A 12,925-nucleotide genomic window follows, 5' to 3' on the forward strand; every position below is an offset into this window, starting at 1 on the left:
CAGGCCCAGTTCATCTCTACCTTGGACTTAACCAAGGGGTACTGGCAGGTACCGCTAGATGAATCTGCCAAGGAAAGGTCAGCCTTCACCACACATCTCTGGCTGCATGAATTTAATGTACTCCCTTTCAGGCTGCGAAATGCACCCGCCACCTTCCAAAGACTTGTAGATGGTCTCCTAGCAGGATTAGGAGAATATGCAGTCGCCTACCTTGACGATGTGGCCATATTTTCGGATTCCTGGGCAGAACACCTGGAACATATACAAAAAGTCTTCGAGCGCATAAGGGAGGCAGGACTAACTGTTAAGGCTAAGAAGTGTCAAATAGGCCTAAACAGAGTGACTTGCCTTGGACACCAGGTGGGTCAAGGAACTATCAGCCCCCTACAGGCCAAAGTGGATGCTATCCAAAAGTGGCCTGTCCCAAAGTCAAAGAAACAGGTTCAATCCTTTTTAGGCTTGGCCGGTTATTACAGACTATTTGTACCACAATACAGCCAAATCGCTGCCCCACTGACAGACCTAACCAAAAACAAACAGCCAAATGCCGTTCAGTGGACTGAAAAGTGTCAGAAGGCCTTTAACAAGCTTAAAGCGACACTCATGTCTGACCCTGTACTAAGGGCCCCAGACTTTGACAAACCGTTCCTAGTAACCACAGATGCGTCCGAGTGTGGTGTGGGAGCAGTTTTAATGCAGAAAGGACCTGATCAAGAATTCCACTCTGTAGTGTTTCTCAGCAAAAAACTGTCTGAGAGGGAAAGCAACTGGTCAATCAGTGAAAAAGAATGTTACGCCATTGTCTACGCTCTGGAAAAGCTACGCCCATATGTTTGGGGACGGCGTTTCCACCTGCAAACCAACCATGCTGCACTGAAGTGGCTTCACACCGTCAAAGAAAATAACAAAAAACTTCTTCGGTGGAGTTTAGCTCTCCAAGATTTTGATTTCGACATCCAACACATCTCAGGAGCTTCTAACAGAGTGGCTGATGCACTCTCCCGTGAAAGTTTCCCAGAATCAACTGGTTAAAATCGTCCTTGAGATGTGGAAAATAGTGTTAGTCTTTATGTACTTGGTAGTATATTTAGAGATGCATGTGTCTTATTAACTCTGCTTTTCCCAGAGCTCTAGAAAGAAATCCCAGCCAGTGTTTCACCCTAGCTGAGATTTGGGGGGCGTGTCATAAATATAAAGGGAGGGGTAAACCCCTTTAAAATCCCTCCTGGCCAGAGGAAAAATCCTCTCACCTGTAAAGGGTTAAGAAGCTAAAGGTAACCTTGCTGGCACCTGACCAAAATGACCAATGAGGAGACAAGATACTTTAAAAAGCTGGGAGGAAGGAGAGAAACAAAGGATCTGTGTGTCTATATGCTGCTTTTGCCAAGGATAGACCAGGAATGGAGTCTTAGAACTTTTAGTAAGTAATCTAGCTAGGTATGCGTTGGATTATGATTTCTTTAAATGGCTGAGAAAAGAACTGTGCTGAATAGAATGACTATTTCTGTCTGTGTGTCTTTTTTGTAACTTAAGGTTTTGCCTAGAGGGATTCCCTATGTTTTGAATCTACTTACCCTGTAAGGTATCTACCATCCTGATTTTACAGAGGTGATTCCTTTACTTCTATTTACTTCTATTTCTATTAAAAGTCTTCTTGTAAGAAAACTGAATGCTTTTTCATTGTTCTCAGATCCAAGGGTTTGTGTCTGTGGTCACCTACGCAAATTGGTGAGGATTTTTACCAAACCTTTCCCAGGAAGTGGGGCGCAAGGGTTGGGAGGATTTTGGGGGGAAAGACGTGTCCAAACTACATTTCCCAGTAAACCCAGTTAGAGTTTGGTGGTGGCAGTGGTTATTCCAAGGACAAAGAAATAAAATTAATAAAATTATAAAATTAATTTGTACCTTAGGGAAGTTTTAACCTAAGCTGGTAAAAGTAAGCTTAGGAGGTTTTCATGCAGGTCCCCACATCTGTACCCTAGAGTTCAGAGTGGGGGAGGAACCTTGACAAAGACAAAAAAAAAAAAACCCATGAATAAAGGTTTTTTAGGACAGAGCCTTCACTTCAAATTTGATCTACAGAGAAGCTCATGCCCATTATGCAAAAATACTAGCTCTTGTAAAACACATCACCTTCTAGAATCTAATGACCATCGTTTCAGTTGCCATTGTTTCAACAAGAAGCCTGAAAAGGCCACTAACCATATTATAGGTTTCAGAGTAGCAGCCGTGTTAGTCTGTATCTGCAAAAAGAAAAGGAGTATTTGTGGCTCCTTAGAGACTAACAAATTTATTTGAGCATAAGCTTTTGTGAGCTACAGCTCACTTCATCAGATGCATGCAGTGGAAAATACAGAGGCCCCACTGTATTTTCCACTGCATGCATCTGATGAAGTGAGCTGTAGCTCACAAAAGCTTATGCTCAAATAAATTTGTTAGTCTCTAAGGTGCCACAAATATTGCTTTTCTTTTAACCATATTATGACACTTAGTTTTGAATATTTAAATAGTACTCAAATTTTCTGCAGTGATTTTTATTAATGTTTTTATTCCAATAGTGATTTCTTTCTAAATAAATGCAGCTATAGATTATAAAGTGCTTTGCATTTACATATTTTAAAGTAGACTTTAAAATTGGGATATTCTGAACTTGTTAAAAATAATCAAAGTGCCAAATACGCTTTTCAAGTGCCTTACAATAGCTTCAAATTCTTCCCCTGGGCTCTTTCAAACTGAAAAATGATCACATATGGCTTAACTCAGCTAGAAGGTTAGAGACCACTTTTGTAAATAAGAGAATACAAAACCCAAGAGTAAGCCATGAAGCTGTGCAAAGCTTTTTATTCACTGCCATGTTTTTAAATGCTTGCATTAGGTTGTTAAATCCAAGGGTCAGTGTAGCAGTTTCATTTAAAAGTAAAATACCAGTAAAAATAAAAAGTAAAAAGTTGAGTTTTGTAGTAGACCTAGCAATTATAAGTTCTACCAGAAAGTAATATTGAAATATTTCTCTTTATTCATTAGAGTTGAACCATCTACCATCCTTAGCTTAATTTACACACTTTTAAATATAATTTTTTATTTTCCCAATTTAATTTTTTTAAGTATTTTACTTTTTAAAATAATCTGAACATACAAAAGTCCTCCACCATGAATGGAAATAGTTTCTTTATGGATTATTCCTTTGTAGATATGTCAGCAAATAAGTGTTTTCAATAAGTCACTATGTTTTCTAGCTTCTTTTCTTTAAGTTTAAAATGCCCAGACATTCCAGGCTAGTCATGGTTAGTTCCATTGAAACTGGGATTTTGTTCCACTTACACAAAACCCAGGGTATCTAGTCACCCAGGATTGCCTGTTCTCCAAAGCACTCTGCAGCACTGCTATCCACAGATGTTCAGACAGCTACTCACCCCCACATCAAGCTGTTAGTGAGAAAAGAAGGGATATCCACTCCCAACAAACCTGAAAAAAGCTGAGAGGCAGCCCAAAGACTTGCTAATAGCAGTAGCTCCTCTTTGTGCTGCTCCTAGCTATGTCCCTGGTAGAGTCACATTGGGAAGAAAGAACAAGGAGAAAGAGAGAGTAGAGAGAGAACAGGGTGCGTATAAAGGGAAGAGGAATCAGCAGAAGACAAGCAGTAAAAACAAACAAACCAACCCAAATGAAAGCCCAGGAGATTAAGAACAAAGGACATACAGACAGAGGGAGTGGAGCAAAAAATAAAAGTTAGGACTGAGCAGGAGGCAAACAACCAACGTCCCCAGCCTTCCTCTCACCCTCCTTAACCTCTGTCCCTTGCCGTCCCTCCCGCCCCCCCCAAAAAAGATGCTGGGCTTGCAAGAATGGGATAGAAAACATAGTTATGAGTTGAGTTTAGGGGAGAACAGAATACACAGGGTTAAAAATGTTTTTCTCCACCCCCATTTCTTAAAGGTGTCCCAGTTTTTCGGGAGAGGGAGCCCTCCTTCCTGCCAACTTGCTTCATACACTTTCCCTCCTTCCCCGCAGATATCAAATGCTTCTCATGAGACAGGTGTCCTGATGTATCAGCCTGAAAATCTAGACTCACTAGATTCTCATTTCCTTGTCCATTCTGCCCACTTCCCTCCCTGAGCCCCATTCAGCTCCTTCTCTCCACTAGTCATTTTCAATCTATTAGCCTCCCTTCCATGCAGTATTTTGTCTCTTTCTCCCAACCCTCAACCTCCATTCCTCTCCACTCCCATGTCAGGAAACAATAGAATTTGGGGGGCATGACTGGTCACCCCATTTTTCTTTCAAATGACGACTTTTTTTGGGTCATCAGTTGCCCAGGCTGTTGTGTTCTTGGGGAAAGGTTACCATAACTTAATGCTATACTTGTAACGGAAAATTTGCCTACCTCGGTCGTGATGCCGGTGGGGTATAAAATGCAAGTGCTGAGGGAAAAGGTTGCTTTTTCAGTGCTTGTATAAGATTTGGCTTATATTCCGGATCAACACACCATAATGAACCTTTTCCATTCACCTGGAGGGGGGAAACATAGCAGTGTGAATTAGAAGATTTAGGAGAAATTAGTAAACAAGCCATAGAGGACTCCATTGTTACAATACTAATATTAAACATCCATTGTATCAACAACACTGACTATAGGCTAAGATATTTCCATTCTAAACCCGTTTTCCCTCACCATTTTCTCAGCTAGAACTTGTAAACTTTTATTTCAGTCCATGCTAAATATTTTTGTATGTTTGAAGAAAGGCTGTTCAGCCATTTGAGGGGCAGCGATATGGGCCCCCTTTCTATCCTCACTCCAGAAATAGGGTCCCAAAGTTGGGATTCCCTCCTTTCTCCCCTGCACTCTAGCGATGTAGGAGTTGTGTGAAATGAGCCCAGGTAGTATGTCAGAAGAGGCTGGCATGAGGAAGGCGAGTAAATGTACATATTAGTAGAACATATTAGCAATAACTGCAAGATAAGTATCCAGAAAGGACGGGGATTTAATGTGTTTGTAACTTTCTCCGTTTTCGCCAGTCTTTTCAAATTCATCCAAGTCACATGGTCTTAGTGAGGACTAAATGCATAGCATGTTGGAAGTTCCAAAAACAAGTCATGTTTGATTTATCACATGAGAAAAGAGAGAAAGAACTCTGAAAAACAAATGTGTGAATTAACAGTTCCATAACTGAGAAAAGCTTTTCAGTTTTCTTTTAACCTTCAAAACAAAATCATTTTTGGGTTGACAGGTGCAAGGGAAGTCAGCATCCCAGGAGTGCGCATGAGTGTAAGGACTGGTCTACACACAGCTTTTGTACTCCTATACGGGTTAGAAACAGAGTTAAAACAGTACAATCCCCCAATTATAAGGGACGTAGTTACAGCAATATAAAAGGTGCTTATATCAGAATAGTTTATTTTCAGGTTATGTCTACATCCCACAGCCTATACTTGCATAGCACTCTAGTGTAGACACAGCTGATATCTACAGAAGGAGTTTTTCTGCTGATGTAGGAACACTACCTTCCTGAATGATGTTAGCTATGTTGACAGAAGTACTCCTCCATCCACATAGCTGTGTGCGCACTGGGGGTTTTGTCGACATAGCTATGTCACTTGCAAGGGTGGGGTTTTTCACACCTCTGCCCGATGAAGCTATTAACTTTTAAGTGTAGACCAAGCCTCAGTGTGTAGACATGTCCTTAAATGAAGTAAAATAAATTTGTTAGTCTCTAAGGTGCCACAAGTCCTCCTTTTCTTTTTGCGAATACAGACTAACACAGCTGCTACTCTGAAACCTTAAATGAAGTGAAAGCAGCAAGGGTTAGGTTAGAGTAGCTCCTGCAACCACGGCAACCACCACAGAGTCTGGCTGGAAATTAAGAATTCCAGGAAGTCAGAAACACAAACACTGTCAAACTGACCCCAGGCCCCATTCCTCTTTTTATTTGAATAACTGCTTCTGCATTAATGTTTCAGTTCTGAAGGCTCTTGCATCTCTTAGGACTCTTCAGTAATACTCTGATGACATTGTGGTCTCATCTTCCCCCATCTTTGCTTTCTGGTTGGAATGGTATTTTACAATAAATCAAAAACGTGAACAGCCAGTTTCTTCTACACTGAAGACACTACACTCCATGCCCCTGTCAAGACTGGGGAAAAATACTTTTTTCAGTCAAATGACCTTAGCTTGAATGAACCCGCCATTTAACATCAATATAGACACAGTTTAGATTTTAACAGATCAAATTAGACTAACTCAACCATCTAAAATCACTAAAGGGGTTCAACCTCGTGCAACAGAGTTGCACTTAAGCTTGTGGACAACCACTGCTGGTCCCCAGTCAGATGTACAAGACAAAAGTGTTTTATTAGGCTGTCACCCCCTTTTTGGGGGGCGGGAATGGGGGGAACACCTGCAGCAGTCTTTCCCAGCAATGACAAGGAAGGCACTGGTAGCAAATCAAAATAAAAGTCCTCCATCAGGCCTATCTTCCCTCAGAGAAAGACTGGCTGGCAGCAATCTCAAGCAGTTTCTGACCCCAGAAGGCTTCTCGCAGAGAGACCTGGAGGTCTGCTCTTCCTTCCAGCCAGTTCCCAAATGAGCTGGACTCTACCTTTTTAACCTCTTCCTCCAAACCTGATACCTATGGCACACCCACAGCAGCTCGTTAACCCTTTCCTTGCCCGGGTTTTTTTTTTATAGCCCATCACACTGAGCCTATACTGATGTTAATTCAATTGAGTTAATCTAGCTTGATTGAATTTGGACTAGGAAAAAAAGGTGTTTTTTTTTTTTCAATCAGACAAGGCCAATGACTCCCTGTGGCTTATAGTTTAGTGACAAAGTATCATGTCTGGAAACCAACTACTCCGTGGATTATTGTGGTCCCATGTTTCCAAAACCTGAAATCCTGACAACTTGGTGTATCCTACTTGGCAGTACCCGTAAGCCCAGCAGTGTTATCACTATTTTGTTATATATTCCAGGTTATTCAAATTGACATATCAAAAAACTAAGCAGGAGAGAACACGCTCTACTCCTCCCAAAGCTTCTTTGCCCACTGACTGCATATAGGGGAAAGCTATTAGTCAGGCTTGTTGCTTCTTGTAATATAGAAGAGACAAATCATATAGTCAGAGTTAAAGCAACCCTATCCCAGTGAGCTAACATGTCATAGCTAGGAGGGTAGCAGTGCCAAGTTTTGTTGTTGAGAAATCTGGCAGAATCTTACAAAAGCTACTAATGCATATGGACGATGGAAGGTGGATAAAGCAAAAAAAATAAAAGATAACAAATATAAATGATTCTGTATTAATTTGTAAAAAGAAGAACAGAAAATGCATAATACCAGACAGCCATTCTCACATGTTGGGCATTAAATATTTGCATTAGAGCAGTTCTAGATTTTAGGACAGAAGAGAAAATAGAGGTAATCTTGTCAATACATGAGGAAAATGTTTCAGAATGAAGAGTCAAACTTCATGGGATAGAGCCTCAGCATTTGTAAATTGTCATATGCCTGCTGACTTCAGTGGGCCTATAACTATTTACACCAGCTGAGGATCCACTCCTATGCTTTTATGACCCGATGTTTCCTGACAATTAAATATTGTCAAGGCTTAGAAAGCACCAGTGTAGCATCCACTCATGGAGGGATCTAAGTTATTGGGCTTTTTTCATAAGATGAAATATTTTGTTATAAAAAGAGCTTGAACTATGAATTAGGGAAAAAAAATCAGAAATAAAACTGACTGTTATTTAGTAGTTATTGAAATGCCCTACAAACAGATGCCTCTGAACGTTGCTCTCTGTAAAATTCCTTTTTTATTGGATACTATTCTTTACCCTGCAACAAAGCTTAGTGGGAAAACTATAAGAAATACACAAACTTTTTTTCTTTAGATATTTGTATTTAAATAGACTATTAGCCAGTTAACCCCACCACAGCTGTGATTACCCTAACTCGCTGAACCCACCCTCTTAATATGAGTATATTGCGCAGGGTGGATAAAAATCAATTAAAAAAAAAACCACCGGATTATTTTGATCAAATGCTTTTTGAGGAAAAAACTTATCTAAAGATAGTTTTAATTAAGATACATTATAGCTCAAAGATATCTCCTTACACAGAGTCAATCCCTTACCTCTCTCTAAAAGTGCAAAGTTTCAAAAAGTTCAATGAATAGAAGATTGTTGGGGGCAGAATAGATCTGGACAAGGAAAAGAAGTCTAGAGATAAATGTGAGAAGGGAAGGACAGGCAGTAGAAACAAAAGTGAAACTGTTTAAGCAGCATATGCCAAAAGTCTTGAGGTCTTTCTGAGTGTAGCCTTCATTGATTTAAGATCTACCGAACCATTTTCTCACTAGAAGGGAACACCTGTAATGGCAGCAGGCTGTAAAAGAGACCCAGTTTGGGAATATTTTAATGAAGTTCCTCTACCTGTGGGTAAGACAGGCATGCGTGCAAAATGCAAACAGTGCAACAAAGAAATGCAAGGCCTGGTTGCCCGAATGAAACATCATCACAAGAAGTGCTCCTTCTCAGGGGGAAGCTGCATTGAAGATGATGAAAGGAACATGTCTGAACACGCAGAATCTTCAGGTTGGTCAACTTTTTTTATTTCATAATTCTTCCTTAAGGACTGCCTGTCTTCCTTCTGGACTATTCTTGAATTCTCATGTTTGAGGAAAAAATATAGTTGGTACTATCATTTTAGATGCAGTTGTGATAAAAAATAAATAGAAATAAATGGCCGAAATAGGCAGATCTTTCTTTTACAATTTCACCTTTAAAGTAGTACTGAGTGTCAGCGAATGCAATGAGTAATACTAAATGAGTAGTATGGTAATAATAATTAAATAACTGCATTGACTTATTTTGTTTAGGAGAATCCATCCTCAACATACAGGATTCTGAAAACTATTCACCTTCAAGATCACCATCATCTTCTATAGTTTCAGTTATCTGCCAAAGACAGTGTTTCAGTCACATTATGTATGTCACATAGCCACAGTATATCACCTGTAGCAAAAAGAAAAAAAATCTCCATCATCCAGAAACAACCATTAATAAATTTGTGATAAGAACCAGCAGATTACAAAAAAATACATTACTGATTACAAAAAGAGGTAACTGATGAAAAAATTGCCCCGTTTGTTTATGCAACAATCTCTCCTTTCCATATGATTGAGAACTCACACTTCATTAACATGGTTCAGTCATTAAGACCAGGATACAGTCTACCCAACAGAGCAGATGTCGCAGGTTGGATGAAGTGTATGAAAGAGAAATTGAGCAGTGTGCAAAAGCTCTAGAGGGTGAAATTGTTAACCTGAGTCTTGATGGGTGGAGCAATGTCCACAATGATCCTGTTGTATGTGCTTGTGCGACAACAGAAGAAGGGAATGTCTTCCTTACAGAAACAACTGATACATCAGGAAATGCACACACAGCAGAATACTTACAAGAAGTAGCAGTAAACGCTATAACAAACTGTGAAAAAAAATTCAAATATCTAGTACGCAGCTTGGTCACAGACAATGATGCAAATGTATCCAAGATGAGAAGAAATTTAGAAGAGAGTTGCAAGCTAATAACATGTGGTAGCATTGCTTATTTGATGCACCTCTTAGACAAAGACTTCAGTGTTCCAGAAGTAAAGGCTAATGTTTTTGAAATTGCAAAATACTTCTGTAACAACCACTTTGCAGCAGCTGCTCTGAAAAAAGTGAGAGGAAGCTAACTCTCCCACAAGACATGCAATGGAACTCAGTAGTGGACTGTTTTGAGCACTATATCAAGAACTGGCCTAATCTGATGATAGTTTGTGAACAAAATCGTGAAAAAATAGATGACACTGTTACAGCCAAAGTTCTCAACATTCGGCTTAAGAGAAATGTTGAACACATGCCGTGTACCCTGAAGCCTATTTCTGTAGCCTTGAACAAAATGCTGGGAAATAGCTGTTTTATTGCTGATGCTGTTGAAATTTGGAAGGAACTGAGTGAGATCTTAAAAAAAGAAATATGCAATGCCAGACATAGCCCTGGTCTACACTACGACTTTAGGTCAGATTTAGCAACGTTAGATCGGTTTAGCCCTGCACCTGTCCACACTACGAAGCCATTTTTTCCGACTTTAAGGGCTCTTAAAACCGGTTTCTGTATTTCTCCCTGACGACTGCATTAGTGCTGAAATAGACCTTGCTGGGTCCAATTTGGGATAGTGTGAATGGAATTCGATGGTATTGCCCTCCGGGAGCTATCTCAGAGTGCTCCATTGTGACTGCTCTGGACAGCACTCTCAACTCAGATGCACTGGCCAGGTAGACAGGAAAAGCCCCATGAACTTTTGAATTTCATTTCCTGTTTGGCCAGCATGGCGAGCTGATCAGCACAGTTGACCATGCAGAGCTCTTCAGCACAGGTGACCATACAGTCCCAGAATCACAAAAGAGCTCCAGCATGGACCGAACGGGAGGTACGGGATCTGATCACTGTATGGGGAGACGAATCCGTGCTATCAGAACTCCGTTCCAAAAGACGAAATGCCAAAGTATTTGAAAAAATCTCCAAGGGCATGAAGGACAGAGGTTATAACAGGGACCCGCAGCAGTGCAGTATGAAACTTAAGGAGCTCAGGCAAGCCTATCAAAGAACCAGAAAGGCAATCGGCCACTCCGGGTCAGAGCCCCAGACATGCCGCTTCTATGAAGAGCTGCAAGCCTTTCTAGGGGGTTCCCTACAACTACCCCAGCCCTGTGCGTGGACTCCGTCAATGGACTCTCACACAACAGGGATGCGGATTTTGGAGACAAGGAAGATGATGATGAGAAGGAGGTTGAAGCACAGCAAGCAAGAGGAGAAACCGTTTTCCCCAACAGCCAAGAACAGTTTCTCACCCTGGATCTTGTACCATCCCAACCCACCGAAGGCGGGCTCCCGGACCCAGAAGGCGGAGAAGGTACCTCTGGTGAGTGTACCTTTGTAAATATAATACACGGTCTAAAAGCCAGCGTGTTTACTTATTAATTTGCCCTGAAGACTTGGGATGCATTCACAGCCAGTACAGCGATTGGAATCCCGGTGTTTGCTGGCATTCAAAGAACATCCGTTCCTTATCTCTCTGTGTTATCCTCAGGACAGTGATATCATTCATGGTCACCTGGTTGAAATAGGGGAATTTTATTAAGGGGACATTCAGAGGTGGCCGTTCCTGCTGGGCTGTTTGCCTGTGACTGAACAGAAAACATCCCCGCTGTTAGCCACGCGGTGGGGGGAGGGGTGGAGCGATCATCCCAGAAAATTGGGTGGGTGTCTGTGTGTGTGTGTGTGTAGGGGGGGAGGGTTAGTTGGGTTTGTGCTGCACGTTAACCCGAAAACCGCAGCCCCTCCTTTTAAATGGCCAACCCATTTTAAAGGGCCAACCCAAATGGGTGCTTGGTATGGGAAATGAGGGCGCTGCTGTTTGAAACCATTCCCACATGTTATGAAGGTTAAAGAGGCCAAAAGACTGTGGCTTACCATGTCTCCTGCAAGCCGAATTCTGTTGCCTGCCGGCCCTGCATGTGTGATCTCTCACACCATACCGGCACACCCTCGATATAAGGGGTAAAATGCAACCTTATAAAGAAAGCACACATGCTATATAATGTTAACAGCTTGGTTCACCATGAAAGACTCTACCCACTGTTCTCTAAAATGTCTCTTTTTAAAGACTAATCTCCCTTTTTTCCCTCCCGCAGCTCCAAATGTTTCATCGTTCCACGTATCATCTCTGTCCCAGAGGCTATCAAAGATTAGAAGCTGGAAAAAACGCAAACTGATATGCTCTGGCGTATGGTTGAGGGGCAGGAAAGGCAGCAGGAGCACAGACCGCTGCTACAGCCCCAGTATAACCAACCGCCCTCCTCCCCAAGTTCCATAGCCTCCTCACCCAGACGCCTAAGAACACGGTGGGGGGCCCCCGGGCACCCAACCACTCCACCCCAGAGGACTACCCAAGCAACAAAATCTGGCATTCAATAAGTTTTGAAGTGCAGTATGGCCTTGTCCTTCTGTCCTCCCCTCTTCCCCCACCCCACCCGGTGCTTCCCTCCTCCCCCACCCCTCCCGGGTTACCTTGGCAGTTATTCCCCCGTTTGTGTGACGAATTAATAAAGAATGCATGGAATTTGAAACAACAATGACTTTATTGGCTCTGCAAGCGGTGATCAAAGGGAGGAGGGGAGGGCGGTTGGCTTAAAGGGAAGTAGAGTAAACCAAGGGGGCTGGTTTTCATCAAGAAACAAACAGAACTTGCACACCATAGCCTGGTCAGCCATGAAACTGGTTTTCAAAGCTTCTCTGATGTCCAGCGCACCCTGCTGTGCTCTTCTAACCGCCCTGGTGTCTGGCTGTGCGTAATCAGCAGCCAGGTGATTTGCCTCAACTTGGCCACCCCGCCATAAACTTCTCTCCCTTACTCTCACAGATATTGTGGAACGCACAGCAAGCAGTAATAACTATGCGAATTTTGGTTTCACTGAGGTCTAAATGACTCAGTAAACTGCACCAGTGCGCTTTTAAACGTCCAAATGCACATTCTACCACCATTCTGCACTTGCTCAGCCTGTAGTTGAACAGCTCCTGACTACTGTCCAGGAGGGTGCCTGCATATGGCTTCATGAGCCATGGCATTAAGGGGTAGGCTGGGTCCCCAAGGATAACTATAGGCATTTCAACATCCCCAACGGTTATTTTCTGGCATGGGAAAAAAGTCCCTTGCTGGAGCTGTTTCAACAGAGCAGAGTTCCTGAAGATGCGAGCATCATGTACCTTTCCCGGCCATCCCATGTTGATGCTGGTGAAACGTCCCTTGTGATCCACCAGTGCTTGGAGCACCACTGAAAAGTACCCCTTTCGGTTTATGTACTCACTGCCTTGGTGCTCCGGTGTCAAG

At 42.1% G+C, this 12,925-nt stretch overlaps 2 protein-coding genes across 9 annotated transcripts in view; one reads left to right on the plus strand and one right to left on the minus strand.

Moving 5' to 3' along the window:
* Positions 1-12,143, plus strand: part of LOC144263173 (uncharacterized) — a 52,607-nt gene extending 40,464 nt beyond the window's left edge. For 2 of the 3 annotated variants that reach the window (XR_013345751.1, XM_077813912.1), the window contains one exon: positions 11,730-12,143. Coding sequence is in view for 1 of the 3 variants with exons in the window: in XM_077813912.1 (XP_077670038.1) it covers positions 11,730-11,787 (58 nt within the window). In the remaining 2 variants the exon portion in view is untranslated. Of the gene's footprint in view, positions 1-8,440; positions 8,588-8,871; positions 10,958-11,729 lie in introns of all 3 variants that reach the window. The other variant, XR_013345745.1, reaches the window with a different exon arrangement.
* The window catches only part of FOXN2 (forkhead box N2), a 125,424-nt gene that overhangs the window by 23,922 nt on the left and 88,577 nt on the right, over positions 1-12,925 (minus strand). For all 6 annotated transcript variants that reach the window (XR_013345744.1, XM_077813908.1, XM_077813909.1 and 3 more), the window contains exon 3: positions 4,385-4,509. Coding sequence is in view for 5 of the 6 variants with exons in the window: in XM_077813908.1 (XP_077670034.1) it covers positions 4,385-4,509 (125 nt within the window). In the remaining variant the exon portion in view is untranslated. The remainder of the gene's footprint in view (positions 1-4,384; positions 4,510-12,925) is intronic.

This window comes from Eretmochelys imbricata, chromosome 3 (assembly GCF_965152235.1).
Source record: "Eretmochelys imbricata isolate rEreImb1 chromosome 3, rEreImb1.hap1, whole genome shotgun sequence".
NCBI lineage: Eukaryota > Metazoa > Chordata > Testudines > Cheloniidae > Eretmochelys > Eretmochelys imbricata.